This window comes from Antennarius striatus, chromosome 1 (assembly GCF_040054535.1).
Source record: "Antennarius striatus isolate MH-2024 chromosome 1, ASM4005453v1, whole genome shotgun sequence".
In the NCBI taxonomy this organism is placed as follows: Eukaryota; Metazoa; Chordata; class Actinopteri; order Lophiiformes; family Antennariidae; genus Antennarius; species Antennarius striatus.
This window is the reverse complement of record NC_090776.1, coordinates 15999300-16025717: the sequence shown is the minus strand read 5'-3', so window position 1 is coordinate 16025717 and position 26418 is coordinate 15999300. Positions and strand designations below refer to the sequence as shown.

Here is a 26418-nt window from a genome sequence, read left to right as displayed (position 1 = left end):
CATGGACAAATAGTGGAAAAATGAAGCGCATTTACAGCTCTTGGGTTCATGTATTTTGCCATCAGCCTTTCCATTTTCTCAATGGATGGCTATGTTACCAACTGGCTGCAGGGCCCTAAAAAAAACATCATCTGATTGCTTGCAAATCTGATTGGAAAATTTCACCAGTTTGGAAAAATGTTCATATAGATATGGAGAAAGAGGTTTTAAAAAAAGCATACTCAGGGACAGTTATGTAATGACTTGCATCATGGTAAATTGAAGGATCGAGTTCTCTCTTTTTTTTTTTTTTTTTTTTAAGTTTGCGGGTTCATTGATTGGATTGTTGGCAGAACAGGAAAAACTGCAGAATAGATTTCCATGAAGCTGGGTGAGAGGATGAGACCTGAGTCAGAACAGATCAACCATTAAATTTAGGTTCAGACAAGGGTAAAGAATCAGAACCAGGATTTATTTTTATTTGCACTTTTTTAAAAAAAAATTTCATGAAATATTGAAGCATTAAAAATATTGAGTGCGTGTAATTTGGTGCGCATTTAAATCTCTCAATCAATCTCTCAATCCAATGCGTCAAAATCTCAGTTACAGAAGACTGATATGAAATAATTTGATGCTTCTATTAATATTTACTAGTTTTACCTAACAGTGGTAAAATTTTAACTTTGTTATTTACCACAAGTAGATCCCATACTGAGCCTCCTCATCCGTATGGATGTATAACTAGTACTTCAAGGTAAAAAGCAGCACATAATCGTGTAATAACGCGTCGTGGCTCCGGCCCAGACGGAGGGGCCGGGAGCGGCAGGAATGCTGCCTGCAGCCCGGAGAGCGGCAGCAGCTCCTCCGTCAGACGTGACGTCGCTGGTCCCCTGCTGAAAAACTTCACCCGGTCAAAGTTTTTCTACGAGGGGAAAACACAACGAGCCCGAAATACTCAATCTGACCACGACCCTCGGAATGTGCGGACATTGTGTCTTCAACCCAACACCCAGTCGTCGAAATGTTAATTCGTTGGTTTGGTTTCATCGGCTCCCTGCTTGTTTTAGCGACGGTTTGCGCAACGCTGTTGTTGGGGAGAAGTTGCCTGTGCGTCACGGAGGAGGACGATGAGGTTCTGGAGAAAGAAGAACTCATGGAGTTTTACAGTAAGTTCAACCATCCTGCTGCAGCTGTCGGTGCGTTTTGCCCTTTTTTCCCCCCCTATCTCACTCCAGAAGAAGTGCGCTCGGCGCGTTCTGGGGGTGATTTTACCGCTGGTGGTCCACACCATCCCGGTCTGCTCCGTGAGGAGCTTCGGTGCGCGGATCGCGATTGTCATTCGGGTTTGGTCTTTGCCTACTTTGGTGGAGACGCAGCTAGAAGATCCTCAAGTCCTTCAGTGGCCTCCGGACCACAGTTTGAGCCCCACAATCGCAGTTTGAATCCCATTACCGGCAGTAATTTTTAATTATCTGCTGGAAAAAAAAGAACCGCTCAGAATCTGAAAGCTTTGTGCCAGTGAGTTCTGGTAAAGGGAAACATGTGCTGCCCATTTTTGTCCCCTAGATTAATTTAAACATGCAGAGAAGTCTGAGGAAGGGGGGAAAAATCACACTTTGCAGCCCAGACTGAACAACAGTCTGACTATTATGGATATTTGCAACAGGGTCAAAAGGATGTGGTACTTATTCTGACCATGTTTGTTGTTATTAAAGAATAACCTCAAACTTTTGCTTAAACCAGTTTCTCCTGTTTGGGGAAAAAGCTTGTGTTTCCAATCTTTGTTCACTCCTAGTATTACTTTTAAGACAACTGATAAAGTGAAATTTTACCAGCTGACTTTTCTTTGGAAGCACTTCACCTTATCTATACTCTACTGAACCTATTTCTTCAAATAAATTATCAAATAAATGACCAAAAAGGAAAATTTTATCTCACAATCCTCGTTTTGTCTGGATCAGACGACACACATGTGTGTTTATCATTGTTATGGTGAAGTCCTTGTCAGTATAAACACATCGGAAAGATGTCAGGACTTCTCCAGCTGCATGTGTAACTCCAGTGACTTTAGTTAAACAATCAGCCCAACTGTGTAAATTAAACACTAGATAAGTGAATTTAAATTTAATTAAGTTACACTAATACACATTCTGTTTTGATCTGTGGTGTAGATCTTTCCTCCACTTTTTTTTCATGACTTCCAGTATGAAATGACTGTGGCTGTTTATTTGCCACAACTGGCAGTCATGAAAAAAAAAACTGGAGGGAGGAATCAGAAGGTTCTTTTTTTATTTTTGTCAGATCATCTGTTTGTACAAAAGCTGTTGTTATCCCCACCAGAAACAGTGACAGTGGTGAAAGAAGTATTATTCAGTCACAACTTTTTTTTCATTCTGAAACCTTTTAATATTTTTTTCATGAAGCTTTCAACCCATAACAACCACTTTACAAAGCTGTACCTTCTGTTGTATGGTGACATAAATGTTTGTGTTTCTTTCATTTCCATGGTTACACATTATGTTTTGGCTTATTTGTAAATGTGTTTTTTCTCACAAGATGGTGTTCACGGCATAATTCAAAAATGTTAAAGCTTTCACAAAAACATTTTCACATCTCCCATCCTCTGGGAGCTACATTTTCATATTTTCGATGGTTTGACTTCTAAATATTTGTTATTTCCATTACATTTCTGTCATCATCCAACTGACTTTGGGCAGGAGGAAGGTCTCCGGTCTCCAGTTCATCACTGAGCCACATAGAATGACAACCAGTCACACTCACATTCACGTCAGGTCAGGTTCAGGTCACCAATACGTCTGTTTTGAATGTTTTTTGGTGGTGGGAGGAAGTCAGAGAATTTAGAGGGAACCCAAACAGACAGGGAGAACTTGCAAACCTAGCGCACCTCCCCCTCCTCTCCTTTGTATCACCTCTGTCATCTCATCTTCTCTCGTTCCAGGAAAAGGTCTGTTCATCCTAGAGAGCGAGCCGCTGAAGCGCTGCATCAAGGTGGATCGCTCCAACTTGGTGCTGGAGGACTGCGAGCGGCCCACGCGTCGCATGCTGTGGAAGTGGGTCTCCCGACATCGCCTCTTCAATTTGGGCACCAGCACTTGTCTGGGCCTCAACATGTCGGACTCGACGCAGCCTCTCGGCACATTTGAGTGTGACATGACTCTCCCTGTGCTGTGGTGGCGCTGCACGGGAAACATGCTGTACAGCGCATCCCAGTGGAAGGTGGCCGTGGCCGGACGTTTGGTGGTGGTAAAAAAAAACTCTTATCATGAATGGAAAAGGTACAACACACCCAGAGAGGGGCCCTGCTCGTACCCATATGACGGTAACTACCCTCCTGGTGACATTTTCTGCAGCAATCGTCTCCTTAGGATGTTCTCTAAATCATACCGGCTGTGTTTTGTGTAGATATACACACTTTGCTGGGGAATGCACATGGCATGCCTTGTGCCTTGCCCTTTAAGTACAACAACAAATGGTACTATGAGTGCACGACTGAGGGTCGGGAGGACCATCTGCTGTGGTGCGCGACCAGCACTCGCTATGATGAGGCCGAAAGATGGGGCTTCTGTCCTGTGCAAGGTAAAAAGGGATCCACAAACACGCCCCCTGTTTCAACACTGTGATGCATACAGTCCCATTGCGCCTTTTCCTTTTGCAGAGTTCTCCTGCCTCTTTCATTTGTGGCTTTTTTTTTATAGATTCCAGTTGTGAGCATTTCTGGGAGTCAAACCAGGAACTTCGTGCCTGTTACCAGTTCAACCTGTACACCATCCTAACCTGGAGTCAGGCGCTGTCAACCTGTCAGGCTCAGGGTGGAAACCTGCTCAGCATCACAAGCCTGGCAGAGCACAGGTACATCAGAGGTAGGCATCGCATTGACCCTGAGATTACAGTACACAAGTAGCACATTAGACTGACACCCCATATTAAAAATGTAGATTCTGCATTAGTATTTCTAAAGTTTTAGAGTCTTCCTTTGCCTCACTCATTTTTATGTTTTACCTTTTTTTAAACCACTTTCGTTGGTCGTTCTGATGATTTTTAAATCTCACAGGAATGCGAGCGTTACTAATATTTACAAATAGCTAATTAATAACTTGATAACGTGATATTTGTTACAGCACAGAAATCATTCTTGTGTTTGGTATCTTCCTGGCAGATCGGCTTACAGGCGTTAGAGCAAGGGTGTGGATTGGGTTGAACCATCTGAAGGATGGGCGGGGGTGGCAGTGGTCTGATGGATCTCCTCTGTCATTGGTCAATTTCACAACAGGTACTGGTTATTTGTTTTATTCTGTAGGGCTTTGTTAGTTTCATGATATTTTATGTTAGTATATTTGATGTGTAATAGTTACACACATCATAACCTGCATTTTCTGATACATGGTGGGACATGTTGAGTGTTCACTGACCTAAATTATTGGAACCGATTGATAATAACATCCATGAAATTGCTCCCAGCTGCATGTTGATCATGTTTCTGTCTAATAGATTTTGATCCAACAGAACTGATGAGCGCAGACTTTGTACATATTGTGTAATTTTTGGATAGAAATTAAAGAACCTCATTTAACAGAATAGATCAAGAATTTTTAGTTTTCACAAAAAGAAAATATATGATTTATTTTTTAGCATTATTTTTACCAGAACATTTAAAAAGAGATCTACACAAAAAAGACTCCTTAAACCTATTTCTTTTATAAAAGCTACAGTATGTGTTTCATAGCTCATATGACATAAGATAAACTACATCTTTTTAACAATGTTTCATATTCATTAATATGGTCTGTCTCCGTCATGTACTACAGCTCAGTTTGTGGCAAAGGGAAGAGTTCTATAAAATTCAGTTGTAAACAACATGTGAGCAAAACTAATTTCACACAAATAACCCGTTGTTGTCTGGAGCATATTGGACAAGCATGGCCCGAGACTGAACTTCCTCCCTCTGTGTTCCCGTCAGGTCTGCCTTCCAGCCCACTCCAGGATAACAGACAGTGTGGGGTGTACAACTCAGCCTATGAAGGTCGCTGGCAGAGCCTCTCCTGCGAGTCAGCTCTGCCTTACATCTGCAAGAAGACCCCCAACGACACACAGAGAGCCGATCCGCTAGGTAGGAACGTGTGCTCACATGTCATGCTGACACCACACTGTGTCAGAGGTGTCCTAGCCTCAGGCAGGGGTGATTTATAAGTAAAATGTCTGAAGAGATCCTTAAGTTTTTCTAGCTCTTGGCCTCCACAGCTGCTCTGCACCTGGGGAGGGAACTTTTGACCGTACTCTCTGTGGCACCGTTGGAGGCTGGACCACAACAACATCTCAGGAATTGTCGTAGAAATAATATGTTATCTTCAGTACGTAGTTTTGATTTCTCTTCTTCTTGCATTTCTTCTTCCTCTTCCAGAGAAGTGGCAGTATATCCCTACGGAGTGCGCTAATGGCTGGTGGCCTCATAATGGTTTCTGCTACAGGCTGCTGTCTGAAAGAGAAGCAGGAACGTGGGAGGAGTCTTCTCAGGCCTGCGGCTCTCAGGGAGCGAACCTCACCAGCCTCCACTCCTTGTCCGAAGTCGAAATGCTGCTCAACATCCTCTCTAATCGTAAGGAGCAATATGCAGCACAGATGCATGAAGTTCTGTTTGTAGTGTTTGCGCTAAAGGTACACCAATGATATGGTATATGTAGGTTCAGGAGAGAGCATGGAGGTATGGATTGGTCTTCGAAAACAGGCATCCTTGCCGGCTGTAGAGTGGTCTGATGGCACTCCAGTGACTCTCACTCTCTGGCACCAGTATCACCCCCCTCACAACCTGACGGATGCAACGCTTTGCGCCAAAACTGACAAAAAGGTGGGAACCCCTGTGTTTGTGCTTCATCTGTTCAAGTCTCTTCAAGTTTGTTCAAGACTCAAAATCACATGACCGGTCCTTGATCCTTTCAGCAAAAATGAATTAATTTTTTGATTTATGTTTAGTCTACATTTCTATAACACAAGGTTTTGCATGACGATTATAGATATTCAAATTTCAATGTTTAAGAGAAGAAAAAAAGGCACAAAATCTCATATGAGTTATCTTCAAAAGCGTTTCATTGATTGGCAATGAATCTGTTATGAAAATAGGTGCAAATTCTATTGATTGACAAATTATTTACTTGTGTGTGTGATCTAACCCTCTGTCACAGGAAGGCAACTGGCTTTTAACATCATGTGATGAGCGGCTACCTGCTGTGTGCAGAGCAATGAGAAAGAATCAAGTTCACAACAGCGGAACCTGGGATGAGGGATGTCCTGAGGTAGGGAAAGGAATGCACACAGTAGCAACGACAACACACACACACCAGGTCAGCGTGTACTGAATCCCTGAAGTGTCTTGGAACATGAAGTCAAAGCATTCCACATTCCAGCTAGTCTTTCATTAATTTCTCTCTGTTAAGATTAATCTCAGTATCGCTGAGGATGGACTTGATGACAAACTGGTTTAAGGCTGGATTCTGTGTGGTCGATGTGCCTGCCTGGAGATGTAATTGAGGACTTTTTCTCAAAGACATAATTCAGGACTGCTTGTACCTTTTCATTATCCACCCAACATATTATACAACTTTATCTCTGAGAAAATGTTTTGTCCTGGGAATCAAGAATAAAACAGATTCAAGCTCATTTTAGGAAAATATAATCAACTTTTGTTTTTTTGTGTGTATGTGTGTGTGTGGGTGTGGGGGGGGGGTCGCTTTCTTTTAGGGAGTGGGGGTGAGTCGAGAGATTTTTTTCCATATTTCCATGGCAACAATTTACACATATACTTAAGAAAAGATGAGGTTGCTTTCTGAACCACACTACCTTTGCAAAAAAAAAAAAGGTGCTGATGGCACCACACTCTGCCAAAGAAAAAAAAGTATTTTTTCCACTTCCCGACTGATTTATTTTTAACTCTGCCAGGCAGATTATGTGGTCGCAGAGTTATAATAGCTACGTACGGATCAGGATGTGCATCAGGCGGTGCCGCTTGCCTGTTGCAGTTCTGAGCAAGTCTTCGCCCCCCCCCCCCCCCTTCGAGAGCACAATAAGCTGATTCACTCCCTTGTTGACGCATCGTCTAACATTCGTGCTGCGAATGTCTCGTTTTATGAGAGGATCAGACCCCTTGAGTCATTGAGCTGCTTCACACCCTGGGTCAGGAGTTCAAAAAAGTCCCTGCAAGCACAATATCAGTGGACATTTTTCAGCGGTTTCTGATCATTCCTGCCAGTAGTCTCTTTGTTTTCCTGGTTGTGCAATCTGGCAATGCCGGTAATATTATGAAATAGTAGCAGAAGTGCAAGTTTTTTTTAAAAGAAAATTTGAATGTTGTCTATGTAAGTGTTATTGTAGAACCCTGTGGAATTTGTCCACAGAGGACAGGGGGTTGATGGGATATAGACAGGGAGCCAAACTGATAGCACTTGTCAAAACATTAGTCAGCCTACCACACAGTTTTAGATATAATTGCAAACATAAACACAAATACATACTTGTCTAATGCTTTATTTCACATCTCTACCTCTGCTGTGTCTCTGGTCACAGTTGATCCTGTAGTATTTATTCTTGGTCTTGACACTTGTGTGTTTTGTTTTGATACTGTAAATACAGTATTTTTTTAAAAAAAATTTCGTTATTGAAGATAAATGATTTTATGTTTTGCACATTAAAAAAAGGAAAGCTGCAGGTTTGAAAAGGACATTGATTCAGTTTGGTGAATGGATTTGTTGTTGATATTTTTGCAGGGCTGGAAGCGACACGGTCATTCGTGCTACACAGTGACGAGCCACGAACAGAACTATGATGACGCACTGATGGGATATTACTGCGAGGCTCCTCTTCTTATTGTGGAAAACAGGTGATTCATTGAGCATTTGATGCGTTGACTTGTTCTTTATGAATGGAAATAACTTTACAATGTGTTGATGTTTCACACGGTAGAAATGAACATAAAAGCTGCATTTTATACTCCTTTTAGTTTTTGTAGTTTACGTACAATTGCGTAGCTTTGGGTGACTGAACTACTTATATTAGCCTCACCAAACCTTACGCATACTGTATATCAATCAATATATGACGTATTGCCTTGTGAGAGACATTTTTGACTTTTGTCGGGAATACGGTGTTAATATTGGTGTTGGGTCACTGGATCAGGAAAAAGCTTTCAACAGGGTGGATCATTCTTATATTTTTGCTGCACTTAAAGCTTTTGGTTTTGGTGATGAGTTTATGTCTTGAGTCAGTTTACTGTACAGTATAGTGGTGCACAGTGTTTGTTGAAGATGGAGGCAGGGCTGAGTTGGCCGATTCCTGTGCAGAGAGGGATAAGGCAAGGCTGTCCTATCTCAGGACAACTCCACAGCTTTGCCATAGAGCCCTTCCTGTGCAGATTGCGAGGGCGGCTCAGTGGTATTTCGATACCTGGATCCCTTGGTTTTCGAGCATCCTCCTATTGTATCAGCCTATGCAGATGATGTTTGTGTTTTTGTGTCCACGGGGGAGGAGGTTCAATATTTCAGGGATAATCTGTCCCTATATGATAGGGCCCCATCTGCACGGGTGAATTGGGGGAAGAGTGAGCAATTGTTGGAGGGGCAGTGGAGTGATCAGGTGGTACCTACATTGCCCGGAGGGCTTAAGTGGGGGATTGATGGGCTGAAATTGTTGGGGGTCTTTTAGGGAACTGAGGGCTTCCATAGGAGGAACTGGGAGGGAGTGAAGGAGAAAGTGTGCGCCAAGTTGTCTAAATGGAATGGTTGCTACCCCAGCTGTCCTATAGGGGAAGAGTTCTGGTTGCTAATAATTTAGTTGCCTCAACTCTGTGGCACAAGTTAGTTGCTTTGACTCCACCGCCTAATCTGTTGGAGGAGATCCAGAAAATCATTGTGGACTGCCAAAGTGATGGACAACTTGATGGTTTTCAACCATTTATGGGATGTTGGGGGGGTTTATGTTTTGTAGGGAAAGAAGACTCTTTAGTTACTAATTTGTGACCAATCTTTTGGGTTTGTTGTTTTCTAATGTTTTTGTTTTTGCTGTGGTAATTTTATGTTGAACAGATAATGTGAATAAATGTTTCTTTGAAAACCTCTCTTCATGCTGACAGATTTGAGCAGGCATTTGTCAACAGTTTGCTGAGTGAGAGTGGAGCAAAGGATGGCATGTATTACTGGATTGGCCTTGCGGACTTGAAAAGAAATGGTGAATACCGCTGGATTTCTCATAACGACTCATCTTTGCCTCTCACCTTTACAAACTGGAACAGACACCAACCAGGTAACCAACCATTATAGTATTTCCTGCACTACAAGGCTCACCTAAAAGCCTTCAATTTTCTCAAAAACCGACAGTGCGCCTAATAATCCAGTGGACCTTATTTGTGAAAAAAGTTTTGCAATAGGTCATTCGTTGAATGTGCACCTTATAATCCAGTGCGCCTTTTATATGAAAAAGGTTTAAAATAGGCCATTAATTGAAAGTGCGCCTTATAGTCCAGTGTGCCTTATAGTGCGGAAAATACTGTTCACCTTTTTGTTTTGTTTTATTGCCAAGTAGGACTTGAACTGCGATTGTGTCTAATGGAGGTTTTTGGTTTTACATCATTTGCAACTTCATCCTTTCCTTTCCCATTCTTTTCTTTAGTCAGTACTGATGGCTGTGTTGCTATGTCAGGTGGCCCTGCTTTGGGCCACTGGGAGGTGAAAGACTGCAAGTCCCATAAAGCCTTGTCATTGTGCAAACAGAGCATCAGCAGTTACCACGATGTCCAGCTACCAGAGCACCATATTGATGCCTATGCCCCCTGTCCTCCAGGGTGGGAATCACACTCTGGACTTTTTTACTGTTTTAAGGTAGGATTATCCACTCATAGCCTCTCTTCTTTTATTTAAGTGAATCATGTTGTACTACAGGTGAACTTTAATAGGTCAAACATAAGTCAGTAGTTCATAAGTATACCCCAACAACCCTGACAGACATGTACTTATATCATATTTCGGCTACATTTTTCAAATCCAGCTTACTTACCCTCTAGAAATACGGCCTATCCCAGCATGCAGTGGGTGATATGCGGGGTTTGGTTTGTCACTTGTCTATAACATATAGATGGAGAAAAATATATTCTTATAGGGAATTTATTTTCATAAATTCCACAAAATGAGATTGTTCAACTAACCATCAGAACCAGTTGTTTCATTTTGTACTTTTGAAAAAACTAAAACTTTATTAACAGGATAGAATGCAAACCTTTGCATATACCAAACAATTGTAACATAAGCCAAAGACGAAAAATCATAACATAAGCACACATCTTTTTATGCACATCCATTAGAAAATTTGTTGGTTTGTTATCCATTTGTTGGTTTGTTATCAGCTGACTGTAATTTACATTCTTGCAGGTATTCCATGATGAGAAAGTTCTGATGAAACGATCCTGGGTGGAGGCAGATTTTTTCTGCCAGGCCCTCGGAGCTCAGATGGCCAGTTTCCACCACTATGAGGAGCAGGTGTTTGTTAAGCACCTCCTCAGCACAATGTTTGAAGGGTTGGTACAGGCATCCCGGCCTTATCACTGCAGACATTTAATGAGAAACACATCAGTTTCAGTTGACTGAAAAAATGCAGGTTTCCATTTCAATTCTGGGGTGATCTAAGCAAATATTTGCAATCAGTTAGACTTTAGGTGGCATGATGATAAACACACTGTGTGATGAAAGACATTTGTCAAAAGGAATACATGCACACTGTCTATACTACAGGATGACATTTATTTGTAATGTTTCTGCACAGTTTGTGTGAATCTTTTTTTGCAGGTTTTCATTTTTTCTCTGACAGACCTGCTTAAAGAATTTTTGATGACTTTTTGAGGGACTCTATTAACAGACAGACAAACTGACAAACAAACCATCACTGGCAAAAACATTACCTTCTTGACAGAAAAAGACGTGGGGTGTACAAAAACGAAATGTGTCAAATCTTACATGAATTTTAAAAAACGATCTAAAACGTAATGAGTTTGTTAAGCTGTGCTCATCAGACAGATTCCAGAGCTCCCTCCAGTCTGAAATCCAGACACACAAAGACTAGTTTTGTGTGACAAAGTCTGGCTGCACACATGTCCATGACTTGAAATACAATTCTGGAGCTTGAATGTGAAGGACATTAAATGTTATTGATACATTCTAAAACTTCTAATTGTTCTCAAAATTCCATTTAGTTTGATGAGCAATTTTCGGGAACGAAAGAAATAGAAATTAGAAAATCATATCTTGCATCAGTGGAATATTTCTCTGTCCTGCAGTACTTCTATAGAAAATGCTAAGTGCAGTATAATCAGTGTGTTCACTCCATGCAGTGCTTAGCATGACTTATGTTGCAGTGCACTCTTCTTCTTTTTTTAGAACAGAGGGTCGCTGGTTTTGGGTGGGTTTGAATAAAAGAGACCCTGAACATCCTGGTGCCTGGGAGTGGTCCGATGGTTCTCCTGTGAGTAAACACACATGTTCATTAATTTTTATCACACTGCAGCAATCAGAGAGTGATTCGTTTCATCTTTGGTTTTCCTTCATGCAGGTGGTGACTTCCTTCATAGAGGACAAGAACGAGGAGGATGACAGGAGGGATTGTGCTGTTTACAGCGACCTGACCAACGCTCTGGTGCCACAACCCTGTGACGCCAAACATGAGTGGATCTGCAAGCTGGGGAGGGGTAACCACCCATCACACACACACACACACACACACACACACACACACACACATACACACACACACACACACACACACACACACACACACACACACACACACACACACACACACACACACACACACACACACACACACACACACACACACACATACATACACACACACACACACACACACACACACACAAATCTGTGCTGCGTGACAAACACAAGCTTAAGTCTGGCTACTGTTCTACTCTTACAGGTGATGCTCTTCAGAAACCCTATTGGTACACTGAAGGTGAGTAACATTTAAATTTTTCTAAATTTATAATTACTCCTCTAACATTTTTCAACAAATTTTCTCATTTTTTTCTTATCACTGGTAACCTAACATTTCCATATTTTCCATCTTTCTGTGTGTACTGTATTTTTCCCAAAGGTGTAGTGTATTTATTAGTGTTTTAATGGCTGTTTTAAAACAGCCAGCCATTACAACATTACATAATTTTCTATAGTCATCAGTCAATTTTAAATCGTCACACAGAGAGTGAGCCCTGGGTGTTTTACCGTGGAGCTGAGTATTTGCTGGCGAAGCAGCCCTTCAACTGGGAATCTGTTTCTTTGGCCTGTCATATGATGGGCGCCTCCTTGCTGTCCATTCACTCCAGAGAGGAGCTGCACTTCATCAAGGAGCGTTTGCAGCGGGTCAGTGACTACCACCACTCACACTTATTTCTTAAAACAAAGCATAAAAAGGAAATGTGCAAATGAGTGAAAAATAATTCTGAGCCCATGTGGAAATGTCAATTGCGCAATGCTGTTTTTCACCAATTGACGAACCTCACTTTTTGAGACCTCTTTTTTTGTTTTATGCCATTGCCATACTTAAGTCAAAAGCCTCACTTAAATTATAACGTTTCTTTTTAAAAAATGATGGCTTATTCAAACTAACTTTAACAATTTGAATTATTTCATTTTTCATTTTAAAAAGTGCAAGAACTGTCACTACCTTGACTCAGTGTTCCAAATGATTCTGAGAGCTGAGGACACATTTATTCAGGAGCACAGTGTCCCACCCCAGCACACAGTGTAAGCAATGTACTTAATCACACTAAATCCACTGAATGGCCCAGGAGGCCCATTTTTCTAATAGGGCACACACACACACACACTGAAAAGCAAACAAGAGTGAACACAAATAACACACTCGTTCCTCATAAAAACTCAAGTGTGTATATACACTTGCCGACAAGCTGGAAACTACCTCACGTCAACACTTTAACGCTCGAGTGCTTCCACACACTGGGGGCAGGAAAAAGGCAGTTTTTTGGTGGCGAGACTCAATGAAGAAGTCTCTTGTGGTGTTGGAGCTTGTGAGGGGATAAAGAGAACAAAAGGAGATGAAAGAGTGGAAGCACAGGCTGAGGAGAGCAGCAGAATGGCTGCTCATGTAAGAACGGTTCTGAAAGGCTGATCCTGCGACCCAGTTGAGGACTGGATTTGCAGGGGAAGAGGGTAAATGTGGAGTGAGGTTTTTTTTTTTTCATCTCTGTTCCTTTCACTGGTACCACAGCTTTCCCTTGGCCCGACTGACTGGTGGATTGGTTTGTCTATTGGGGAGCCCGGAGACGAGATCAGGTAAAAACAACTTATATATCTTTTTCAATCGACCCGTCTGTATAAGCAAAGACAATAATAAAGCCTCAACTGATGGTGCTCTTTAGTTTACCTACATAATTCAATCACAAAAGAGGTGATTATACCCCGACAGTTAAACATCATACCATATGTTGGAGTTCACCCAACACTGAAGGTCGCATCCTTGCACCTTGGGGTTGGGGACAGGTGTCTCACTGTAGTTACAGCCAAAGAGCCAAATGGCAGTGCGGAATACCCAGCCTTCTTGGAGTCCCTGGGAAGGGTACTGAATAGTGCTCTGACTGGGGACTTCAACACTCACGTGGGCAATGACAGTGGGACCTGGAAAGGGGTGATTGGGATGAATGGCCTCCCCGATCTGACCTTGAGTGGTTTCAAGTTTCAAGTTTATTTACTTTATATAGCCCAGATTCACAAACAATGTCTCAAAGGACTTTACAATCTGCACATGGACGATATCCCTCTGACCTTTGTGTACTGCGAGCAGTACGACCCTCGCATCGGATAAGGAACAACTCCTCCCAAAACCCTTGTAACAGGGGAAAAAAATGGATGGGAGAAACCTCAGGAAGACTGCAGAGGAGGGACCCCTCTTCCAGCTGTGGACAGATGAAGCAATAGATATCGCATGTACAGATTAACAACACAATAATAATAACAGTGATAGTAACAATAATAAATGTATGAAAAAGGCACGCTGATCCGTCCAGTAGAATGAGTTGCCACCAGCCGATGAAGCACACAGAGGTCACCAATTGCAGAGGATCCACCACTCTGAGGACAGACCAAATAATACCTATGGTATTGTTCTCAAAAAAGTTACAGTGTATGATTACTCCTGCCAAAACCCAAAAACCACAGCTGAAACAAATGAGATGGAACCAGATTCGCCTAGTGGATGGTGAAACAGAAATTGTGTAGCTTTTGATTTCGCCAGCCAAGGAAGCAGACGGAGGTCACCGATTGCCGATGATCCACCACACAAACGCTTGAGAGAGAGAACAGGAGAGGGAGGGAGAGGGAGAGAGATAGAGAGAGCAGGGGCAAGAGTGGTGCTAGAGGGACCAAAATGGCAGAGGATTAATGGGAGACAGGGGTCTAAGAAATTGTCGGTAGGACTAGGCTAAACCTAAACTTTGAGACTGCTCCCCCCCAATATTAGTTACATGTTAGGGAGAACAGATACATTTTGAGTCTAGATTTAAAGATATCTACAGATTCAGACTTTCTAATGTCTATAGGGAGATTATTCCACAGGAAAGGGTCACGAGAGGAGAAGGCCCTCTGGTCAGCTGACTTCTTTTTAACTCTAGGAACACACAGGAGACCTGTATTCTGAGAGCGGAGAGCCCTAATCGGAAAGTAAGGTTTAACCAGATCAGACAAATATGTGGGAGCAAGCCCATTAATGCTTTTGTACGTCAATAGAAGTACCTTAAAGTCGGATCTAACATGAATCGGGAGCCAATGTAATGCAGCTAATACTGGGGTGATATAGTCAAATTTCCTAGTTTTAGTCAATATTAGTGCTGCTATATTCTGAACCATCTGAAGGCCCCTTGTACCAGATCGAGGCAACCCCGATAACAGAGCATTGCAATTATCAAGTCTAGAGGACACAAAGGCATGAATCAGAATCTCTGCATCAACCGTAGATGGTGTTCTGTTATTGGATTTCTGTGCTAGTCACAGTTTGTCCATAACGAACACCTTGTTCAACCACAAGGATGTCCATAAGTGCACATGGCACCAGGACACCCTAGGCCGGAGGTTGATGATCGACTTTGTTGTCTTATCATCAGACCTCCGACCGCGTGTGTTGGACACTCGGGTGAAGAGAGGAGCAGAGCTGTCAACCAGTCACCACCTTGTGGTGAGCTAGATCCTTTGGCAGAGAAGGGGACCAGACAGACTCAGCAGGCCCAAACGTGTTTTGAGAGTCTGTTGGGAATGTCTGGCAGAACCCTCTGTCAGTCAGGGAGAGCTTCTCCCAGACTTCAGGAGGCTGGGGACATTGAATCAGAATGGACCATGTTCTCCACCTCCATTATCGAAGTGGCTGCTTGGAGCTATGATCGCGAGGTCTCTGGTGCCTGTCGCAGTGGTAACCCCCAAACCCGGTGGTGGACACCGGAAGTAAGGGATGCCTTCAAGCTGAAGAAGGAGTCCTATCAAATCTTGTTGAATTGTGGGACTCCGGAGGCAGCTGACAGGTAAAGGCAGGCTAAGCGTACTCCAGCTCAAGTAGTCGCAGAGGCAAAAACTTTGGTCTGGGAAGAGTTCGAGGAGGCCATGGAGGAAGACTATCGGTCAGCCTCGAAGAAATTCTGGCAAACCATTCGGCGCCTCAGGAGGGGAAAGCGTTACACAGCCAACACTGTTTACAGTAGAGGCGGAGATCTGCTGACCTCGACTGAGGATATTGTCGGGCGGTGGAAAGAATACTTGGAGGATCTTCTCAATCCCACTGATATGTCTTACATAGAGGAAGCAGAGGCTGAGGTCTCAGAGGAGGAATGTACATCACCCAAGCTGGAATCACCGAGGTGGCTGCCAAACTCCTCGGTGGCAAAGCACCGGGGGTGGATGAGATTGGCCCTGAGTACCTCAAGTCTGTGGATGTGCAGGGACTGTCATGGTTGACTCGTCTCTGTAACATTGCATGGCAGTCGGGGACAGTACCTCTGGATTGGCAGACCGGGGCGGTGGTCCCTCTTTTCAAATAGGGGGACTGGAGGGTGTGTTCCAACTATAGGGGGATCACACTCCTCAGCCTACCGGGGAAAGTTTACTCCAGGTTAGTGGAGAGGAGGATTAGACCTACAGTCGAACCGAAAATTCGACTGTAGGAGGAACAATGCGGTTTTCATCCTGGTCGCGGAACACTGGACCAGCTCTACACTCTCCTTTGAATGCTCGAGGGTTCATGGGAGTTTGCCCAACCAGTCCACATGTGTTTTGTGGATCTGGAGAAGGCATTCAGTCATGTCCCTTGTGGTATCTTGTGGGGAGTGCTTCAGGAGTATGGGGTCCGGGGCACTTTGCTAAGGGCTGTCCGGTCCCTGTATGACCGAAGCCAGAGCTTGGTTTGCATTGCTGGCAGTAAGTCAGACCTGTTCCAGGTGCATGATGGACTCAGGCAGGGCTGCCCTCTGTCACTGGTTCTACTCATAATCTTTATGGACAGAGTTTCTAGGCGCAGCCAGGATCCGGAGGGAGTCCGGTTTGGGGACCAAAAGATTTCATCTCTGTTTTTTGCAGATGATGTTGTCCTGTTGGCCTCATCAAACCTGGACCTTCACTGGGACGGTTTATAGCTGAGTGTGACACGAGTGGGATGAGGATCAGCACCTCCAAATCCGAGGCCATGGTTCTCAACCGGAAAAGGGTGGTATGTCAGGTCGATGGAGAGTACTTGCCCCAAGTGGAGGAGTTTATGTATCTTGGAGTCTTGTTCACGAGTGAGGGAAGAATGGAACGTGAGATTGACAGACGGATCGGTGCAGCTTCTGCAGTGATGCAGTCGCTGCATAGGTATGACATGATGAAGAAGGATTTACCGGTCAATCTACGTTCCTACTGTCACCTATGGTCATGAGCTTTGAGTCATGACCAAAAGGACAAGATCCCAGATACAAGCGACTGAAATGAGTTTCCTCCGTAAAGTGGCTGTGCACACCCTTGGAGATAGATTGAGGAGCTCAGTCACCAGGGAGGAGCTCGGAGTACAGCCACTGCTCCTCCACCTCGAGCGGAACCAGCTGAGGTGGCTTGGGCATCTGTTCCGGATGCCTCCTGGACGCCTCCCTGGGGAGGTGTTCCGTGCATGTCCTACCGTCAGAACACCTCGGGGAAGACCTTGGACACGCTGGAGAGACTATGTCTCTCAGCTGGCCTGGGAACGCCCCGGGCTCCCCCCGAGGAGCCAAGAAGGTGTCTGGGGAGAGGGAAGTATGGGCATCCCTGCTGAGACTGTTGCCCCCGTGGCCCGGCCCCGGATAAGCAGTAGATGATGTATGGATGGATGATTAAATCTAAAAGCAGTCAAAAAAAAGAGATGCTAGAAGGGAAATTTTTATCTGATGCAATCACAGCATGAGTTGAGAAACCACCGGCAGATTAATTTGGATGGTGTCAGCAATCAATGCCTGTTTGTTAAATACATTTGTGTATTATGTGTGCAGGTGGAGTGACAACACCGATATAATCTTCCAGAACTGGGCGGACAGGAGCTTCAGAGGCGACCTGAGGAAAAGCAGGTCTTGTGTCGCCATGTCCTCCTCATCAGGTAACAGAAGCAGAAAAACACCCTGAGTGCTGTGTACATGCCTGTGCCGGAATGCTTACAGGTTTTGATGGTATGTTGCAGGGAAATGGTCAACCAGTAAGTGCAGTGATCCCCACGGTTATGTTTGCAAAAGGAAGACTGTGTCTGTGGTGGAGATTCCGAGGGAGCCCCACTACATCGGAGGATGTCCAGAGAACTGGCTGTACTTTGGACACAAGGTAACAACCGTAAATGGTCCTAGAATGTTCTTAATATCGTGTAACAGCATACTGAGTGCTGTTTTAAAAGGTAACACTGGAAAATTCATACATTAGTATAAGTATTCAATATTATTATTTAAGTATTTATATGCAGATTGTATAATGAAGTCGTAAACAATCATGTGCTCGCTCTCCCTGTGTCACAGATGCAAAAAGGTTCCACATCACCACTGCAAAAAAATCGCTTCACTTCTCTTGAATTGCTGCTGCGCTGTCTCTTCTTTCTGTCATTACTGCCTGCGTAGCACCGTTTCTCTCTTTAGCTCGGGAGGACGGGCCGACTCGAAACTGAAACCTACTCATTGAAAGGGAAAAACTATTTGTGTATCCACCCTGTGATTCAGATCCACTCCAAAATATAAATGGGTTCTTCCATAGTCGACAATATGTACTTTTCAACCAAGTTTCAAGAATATTGCAGCAGTAGTTAGCAGTTAGTAATTATAATGCTTTTCTACTTCTAAATGCAAAGTAGTGTACGTTAAAGTTAACTGTTACCATTTAAAGGATTACCTCGCATTCGCTGTGATGTCCCTCATTTCACCCTGTTCTCCTCCACCAATCAGCTGCTTCAGCTTCCCCTGTGGCTGGAAGCAGGATGTTTGTGTTTATATTCACTGTTCGTGAATAAGTTATGCTGAACAAATAAACAGAAAACCCTACTGATGAAATAAACCCTACTGATGAAACTTTCTCTCCACGACCATGAAATATAGAACAAAAAAAAATATCTGTTTTTGCTCAGGGGTTGGGGTGGGGATAGTTATTTTGTGCCTTTATGAAAATATGTATATGAGATAACTAGAAATGTTCCTCAGCTGGACTTTCTAGTTCATTTTAAGATCATTTACACTATTTTTATTGTATTCAATCAGAAGAGGCAGAGTTCTGGTGAGGATTATTATAGCTACCAAATGTAATATTCTTCTTTCTCCACTAAAATCACATCCTTCTCTGTTAAGTCACATCAAGGCTTTTTCAGCTTTGAATGGTGAGCTGTTTAAAAGTACCAGGGGCGGCTTAGGGGTCACTTGCATTTCAAAATCTGATATTCATGTTGTGTTTACTTGTGTGTGTGTGTGTGTGTGTGTGTGTGTGTGTGTGTGTGTGTGTGTGTGTGTGTGTGTGTGTGTGTGTGTGTGTGTGTGTGTGTGTGTGTGTGTTAACAGTGTCTCATGCTTCACCTCCCTGGCAGTCCAAAGGAGGGAAAGAGTTGGCAGGATGCCCAGTCCATCTGCTCCTCATTCAAAGGTTCGCTGATTGCTATAGAAGATGAGATTGAACAAGGTAGGTACAAATGAACCACACACTCATCTGTTGAGTGACTTGGTGAATATGCAAACATCATCAGATGAGCACGCTTTGTTTATGTGCTCCTCTCCTGGCATTCATATCCAAAAGGATTTGCTACACATTGGTTTGTATTTTCTGTTACACTCCGTTACTCCTGCAGCGTACGTCACCATGTTACTCCAGGGAAGCTCCGTAGGCGTGTGGATCGGCCTGCGGAACGAGGACACCATGAGGTGGATAAACGGGAAACAAGTCAGCTACACAAACTGGTCACCGATTGAACCGAAGAGCTATCTCACCGTAAGCTTCTGTGAATAATTCACGTTGAGATACACCTTTAACTGTTTTTACTGTTCATCTAATTTCTTCCACAAGGAGAATATAACTTTTTGTAATTATTTCAGTTCTGTGTGTGTCTGTACTTGTTAAACTCTGATTTCAAAAATGTTGGAATAAGATATGATAAGATAATCCTTTATTTGTCCCATAACGGGGAAATTCATGTGATTGTGGCAGCAGTACCCGGACAGAATATAATAATAATAATAATAATAATAATAATAATAATAATAATAATTATTATTATTATTATTATTATTATTATTATTATTATTATTATTATTATTATTATTATTATTATTATTGTTATTATTATTATTATTATTATTATTATTATGGAAGAATGCGTGTAAAATGGAAATGTAAAATATAAAAGCATATTACTTTAATGAGGCCTCTTTTGTAATAAATTGTGATTCAATCACATACTAACTCAAACCTGAATCTTTGAACCAGGTGTTTTTGGAACTAACAAAAAATTCAAGTTAAGGAATAATCAGGTACTTTGAGCAAGTAAGAGTTACACTCACTGCAGCTCCCAGCTTCCTCATTCAGTGATGTCTGTAACAGATAGGGGAAGGTTTATGTAGAATTCAAAGTGAAAATGAATAGTAAAAATGTTTTCCAAAAGCAAAATCAGACAATCCACTGGTTAGAATACTCTTAAAGTAGGTTTATTGCTTCATATCCAAAGGTGCATGAATTTCTTCCTGAGAGGGTTTTTTGAATGGGTTTATGTCCCTTTGTTTACACTAATACACTCTTCATTAACCCCCACCCCAGGGAGATGAGTGGCTCAGTGGGTTTTCTGATGAGCCCCTCTGTACAGTTCTGTCCAACAACCACAACTTCCACCTGACAGGGAAGTGGTATGATGAGAAGTGCAGCGAGAGTGGCTACGGCTTTGTGTGTCAAAAGCCTCAAGGTATGGCTTCATCAGTTTGGGTTCAGCTCCAGTTCTCTGACTATTTGTGTTTCAGTCTTACTCTTAATTTTTAAATGTGTTTCTGGCCCACATGTGTGATTTCATGCTTTACCATGGTCAGAATAAATGAACACAATATCTTTTTGAGGTTCATAAAAAGTGACAATGAGATGTACCTTGGAACCCATGAGACTTTATCTTTACTGACCTCATGTGGTTTCTTACCGCACTGCAGTGACTTTTCAGCAGGCACTTGTGGGGGGTTTTCTTTGGCAGTAAAGTGCGTTTCCATTATCAGATCTACCACGCTAAGTTATGCTGAACCATGCCTGAAATGCCCAACCCCCAGAGTCCCAGTTAGAGCCTGCCTGTTAGCCATGACTCAAGCACCAGAGAGCTGAGAACAAGGAATTGTCTCCATCTTCACCTCTCGATAGCAGCTCCTAACTGAATATTGAGAAAAATAGATTCATATATATGTGTGTGTGTGTGTGTGTGTGTGTGTGTGTGTGTGTGTGTGTGTGTGTGTGTGTGTGTGTGTGTGTGTGTGTGTGTGTGTGTGTGTGTGTGTCAAAATTAACTTTTTTTCTTGGTAGCACTGGTGCTCCCAAATTTAGAAGTTAGTAGCACCAGCAAAGACTTAGGATCACCTACCCAAAAGCAAGGCAGTGACGGAGCGATAGAGACCGCTCCGTCCATCTCCGTCCCGCGCCTCTCTCCCTCGCCCAGGAGAGCAGCCGCAGCTGCGCTCTCCTTGTTTCCTGACAGGACTGTGATCCTGCTCAGACTGTTTCGTGCACATTGTCCGGCAGGTCCACACTCACGTGTCCACGTCAAACAAACTGTTGCGGTAGTGCGTTCGAGGGTGCACACTCCGCGCCTACACGATTTCCCCACATCCACACAAAACTGTATGAGAGATGCTCACCTGAGGAGGCTGCGTTGATCCGCTTCCGGGTCAGGGGCCAAACCGAGGCCCTACCTAGGTGTGGCTTAAATAGCGCATTGTGGCGCTGTCAGGCCAGCCTGGTACCTGGACTGAACCATTTTGGTTATTATTGGATTGTTTTGTATTTTAAAACATCACTAAAAGATGTTTTATGTTGCCCCAAACTCCACCATACCTTTAGTGAACATTCGTTTGCATTTTTCTCGGTCATTTTGCCCTCAGCTCGGACTTCAGGGGATAATTCTGTGCAAAAGATCTGTGCTTTGTTTCATAGTGGCGCTTCATGTTACCACTTTTAATTCATGCTACGTGTTCAGACCATATGAGGTAAAATGGTTTTGCACTGCCTGACGGAGGAATAAACATAAATTTCATCGACTCATTGTTAACCAGCGGTTTTCCTCGTTAACCTCCCTTTGTTTGGAGCTATGCTGTCTCCCTTCTTCTGTATATATATATATATATATATATATATATATATATATATATATATATATATATATATGTGTGTGTGTGTGTGTGTGTGTGTGTGTGTGTGTGTGTACTGTATATATATAAAATGAGATCTTACATGAATGAAGCAGCGATTCTGATCCCACCTACCAGTGTCTTACCTTCTCCTTTCCTTTGCCATTTTATTTCCTGTTCTAGATATATCAAAGCCTCCCACCTACTCCTATCACCCCCCTCTCCCTTACAATATTGAGTACAGGAGTCGCAGCTACAAGGTTGTGTCTGGCAACATGAGCTGGTACGATGCAATGCATATGTGCACGAAGGATCATTCTGACCTGGTCAGCATAACAGACGCCTACCACCAAGCTTTCCTTACAGTTCTCGTGAACAGATTGGCTGTCCCCCAATGGATTGGACTGTATAGTCAAGACGTATGTATTCTTGGTGTCTACTATGTTTGAATATGATGTGGGGTAATGTATGTGTTTGTCTGCAAGAGGCAGCAATGTTTAGCTTGCAGAAGAAAACAGAAGAAGAAGACTTTGGTCAATCTTGGTGCTGAGTTCAAGTAGAGCTCATTGAAAAATGCACACTGTCAATCATTGGAGGACACTGTACATCAATACCTATACAAATTCGATTTAATCTATTTTAGCAAATTTTATCGAAGTATGATTAATCTAATGTGCATAAGATATACATATTTATTTTTATTTTTATTTTCCATGTGCATCCTCATTATTTTCCATGTGCATCATACAAGCAAGTATGATAGCAGGTAGTTAAACACTTCATAAACATGGAACATTTGATTTTCTCATTCATCATGGTACACCACCTGAAAAGACTTGATTATCTGCACTTCATAAACATGGAACATTTGATTTTCTCATTCATCATGGTAGACCACCTGACAAGACTTGATTAAAATCTACTTTATTCGTCCACACGTGGGCAAATTATCTTTACACTCTTCACTCTTTTTGCATGTGGTTACAGTCTTTTGTTAGTCATGCATACACACATAGTTTTTGAATACAGGCCCCTGAACACAACACACTGGGGGCCTGTAGGCATGCAATTAGTAACACATCACACAAACAGTAGGGGGAGGCAGAGTGACGGATCGCGCACAGGGGGTCGCGCCACAAACGGGGAGGTTAATAAGGTTAAAGTTGAGTTTAGTAAATGTTGAATATAGTAAATGCCTAAAAAGCTTTTAATTGGAGCAAAATAGCCAGGTAGAAATTCTAAGGGAAGAATGACAAAAAGATTCTTGAAAGAGAAACCCAAAGTGACATGTTTAGTTTCTTTCTTCTTTTTTTGGTATATTACAATGGCCAATAACAGTTTTCCCACACGCTTTTAATTTCCTGGCCTTTTACCCAGGTAGAGAAATTCCATCCATAGTCATATGTTTTCCCAGCAGACAGTCAGTGCTTTGATATTTAGGTTCAAGTGTCAGCAAGTGATTTTGGAATGTCTTAGTCATAAAGAAAAATGAAAACAGGATGAACTAAATCTCTCTTTGCTTTCTTTTATTTTGTTCACAATCGGTATCATTACAGAAACCTTTTGCAAATGTTTTGTCTGATAGTGGTGCAATCTGCTTATTTCTGAAGATTTTAAAAGGACTAAAATAAATCTGAGGTTTAGATTCCAGAATTCTTCTGAATAACAAAAAAAAGATTGACTGAGTTGGTGTGTAGGCTTCTTGTCCGACATATTGGTGACTGTGACTTGCCTTACAGAGTGGCATAAATTATCACTGGTCAGATGGCAGTGACACAGTATATACACACTGGGATGAAGACGATGACGATGAAGACATTGTGACAGGAGACTGTGTTTTCATGGACATAAGCGGAGGCTGGCGGAGAGCTGACTGTGAGGCTCTGCTACCAGGAGCCCTTTGTCATGTTCACCCACCAAGTCAGTACCACCTCAGTAAAAGAATATTCAAGCACTATAAAACTGTAAATGAGTGTGAAAGTTCAAACTAGTATGTACATCCCTCCCTCTCTTGCAGGTAGTAAACCCTTTATCTCATATGAGGTGGTGTGCCCCTCTACATGGGTCAAATTTGAACAAGGCTGTTACAACTTTGAGCCTGTGGTGCAGAAACTCACGTTTGAAGAGTCAAGAGAGCATTGCAGGCAGAAAGGTGTGAATCTTTGAGTTGTGGTTTGGGTCTTCTGTTTCTTGTGCAGGTATTTTCAGCGTGGTGGATGTGGGAGATTGACATATACAGTATATTTGGTGGAGGGTTGTCAATCTAGTCTAGCTATTTTCTGTAGTGAGCTGTTTGTACTCTCGTATATGTTGCCTCAAATTTACTGACAAAACACAAGTGCTTAGTGGTTTTGTGATCATTTGTGATCACTTCTCTCCTACCTCTTTCCAGTTAACACCTCGGATGTCCTGACCATTGAAAGTGACACAGAGAATCGTTTTGTTCTGGAGCAACTGTGGTCCTCAGGCTTCCTCCACCATACTGTATGGTTGGGGATGTATTTCAACATCGACAGTAAGTATCTATCACTCTGTCATACTCAGCAGAAGATCACAATCAACTGAGGTCTGGTCTGATTAAGTAGAAGCCTCTGTTTGTAGCTGATTCTATGTCCTGGGTGGATGGCTCACTGATGGACTACACCAACTGGCCCAGCAGAGCCCCGGACCCCAAACTGCTGACTGCAGATGCCTGTGTCACCACCAGGGTGGTTGATGGCGTGTGGCATCTGTCACAGTGCACTGAGCGGTTTGGCTTCGTCTGCAAAACCATCACAAGTGAGTTCACAGAGTAATTGTTGCGGACTTCGGATACCTCAAACTCCTTATGTGATATTGAAATTTTTGATGGTGGTTTATATCTATGTCCTAAAGTTTATACATCCTGTCCAAGTAAAAATGTCACATAGCTAAAATTAAAAATATGCTTGCAACCCAAAATGTAATATTCTTTATATTCCTCTTTTTTGTTGCATAGGTGAGGTTGATGTCTAAAAGAGTTCTCATAATTATTATCCTTATTATGTCCTTTATAGAAGAAAGCGTTTCTTGCTCTTGAATATTACTTTTGTCAGCCTCTTGTCTCACCAGCTCTGTCTCAAATAATCCTTTTTCAAAAGAAAGTTGCTCTATGTGATCAATCTTGAAAAAATCTTAAACTGACAACTATTTTATTGTTTTCCTACTTTTTCCTCTCCCTGGATATGATCTACTTGCATGGTCTTGGCTATTTTTCCTTTATTTGGTAAAGGGATTATTTTTTAATTAGCGTTTGAGTGGAGAGATTTCAACTTTCTCAATGTTGAATGAAAGGATTTTAATTTCTTAGACTAGTTTTACTAATAATAATTCTCATATTCTCCAATGATGTTGTCCAACATCATGATTGTATGTAAAAGATTTTTACTTTTTTAATCAGGATCTAAACATTTTCAGCATTTACCAATTGTTAATGTTTAGTAAAACATCTGCAGTGAGCTATGTACAGTATGTTGAAGGGCAAATTTCTACAAGAATGATGTTACATGACTTTATATTGAATTTCACTGCATATGTTCTTTTGCAGATTTCAATACTGAGGTAGAGGTGGAGCCTCTAAATGGTAAATTGAATAATTTAGTTTGTCCTGTTAGTTTAAGACATTAACATGATGTGAGTCTGAGGTTTTATTAATTATACAATTGATCATGTTGCGTATTCCAGGTTTGCATCATGGTATGATCCCTACTGCCGTGCTGGTGGCTGTGCTGATCTTTGCCCTGCTGGCAGGCGCAATGTGGTTCGTGTACAAGAGAAATGCTTCACGTTTTCATGGCCTTCCCACCCTCGGCAACGCTTATTACAGACAAACCAGCTCACAGGGAACAGAGTCTGATGGAAACGTGCTGATCACAGACCTGGAGGTTCATTCGGGAGAATAGCACTCATTCACTCCTGTTTTAAGGTCTCTGTCATTCTTCTCACTCTCCGTCTGTTTCTCACCATTTCACCAACACATGACACTGTAAAGCTGTGACGCTGACTCCTCAGGACACTGGTGAGACGATGATGGCGAATATGTCTGTCTGTAGTTTGTGTTTGAAGGATACCTGTCGCTCATGAGAGTTTTCATTTATTCAAGTTGTCTGGAAGATGTAAACATTTGTGAAGATAATTCTCATGCTAAGCCGAGAATGTCACAGAACTTGTTAAAAAAAAAAAAAAAGCAAGTGTTTGTTGACATCTTGCAGAATGAAAGTTTAATCAATTACAATTTGTAAATTGTAATAATATTCCAAACACATTCGTTTTATTTTATTCTATGTGCAGGACAATAAAAACTTTAATTGGCATTAAAGAGAAGGAAATTGACAAAGAAATAGAAATTTGGCATTTTTATATTGTGTGTATGTCATTAAGAATTCAGGAGCTCTTTTATCAGTATTACTTTTGTATTGTTTTCTTTATATGTGTGTGTGTGTGTGTGTGTGTGTGTGTGTGTGTGTGTGTGTGTGTGTGTGTGTGTGTGTGTGTGTGTGTGTGTGTGTGTGTGTGTGTGC

General features: G+C 42.3%; 1 protein-coding gene across 2 annotated transcripts; it reads left to right on the top strand.

Annotated features, from left to right (window-relative positions):
* Nucleotides 1–842: 842 nt before the first annotated feature.
* On the top strand, nucleotides 843–26418 carry pla2r1 (phospholipase A2 receptor 1). 2 transcript variants are annotated; one of them, XM_068318347.1, is made up of 30 exons: nucleotides 843–1145; nucleotides 2939–3319; nucleotides 3403–3576; nucleotides 3696–3860; nucleotides 4157–4270; nucleotides 4958–5107; nucleotides 5399–5593; nucleotides 5679–5842; nucleotides 6177–6287; nucleotides 7755–7867; nucleotides 9116–9285; nucleotides 9652–9860; nucleotides 10407–10552; nucleotides 11409–11493; nucleotides 11581–11716; nucleotides 11962–11997; nucleotides 12244–12404; nucleotides 13273–13337; nucleotides 17543–17646; nucleotides 17728–17864; nucleotides 19076–19193; nucleotides 19360–19499; nucleotides 20322–20463; nucleotides 22064–22299; nucleotides 23620–23800; nucleotides 23898–24032; nucleotides 24273–24395; nucleotides 24482–24658; nucleotides 25446–25481; nucleotides 25583–26418. In XM_068318347.1, the coding sequence occupies exons 1-30, from the start codon at nucleotides 1001–1003 to the stop codon at nucleotides 25798–25800; spliced, it is 4467 nt and encodes a 1488-aa protein (XP_068174448.1). In that variant the 5' UTR covers nucleotides 843–1000; the 3' UTR covers nucleotides 25801–26418. The 2 variants fall into 2 exon arrangements, with proteins under 2 accessions (XP_068174448.1, XP_068174457.1); XM_068318356.1 differs by lacking the exon at nucleotides 25446–25481.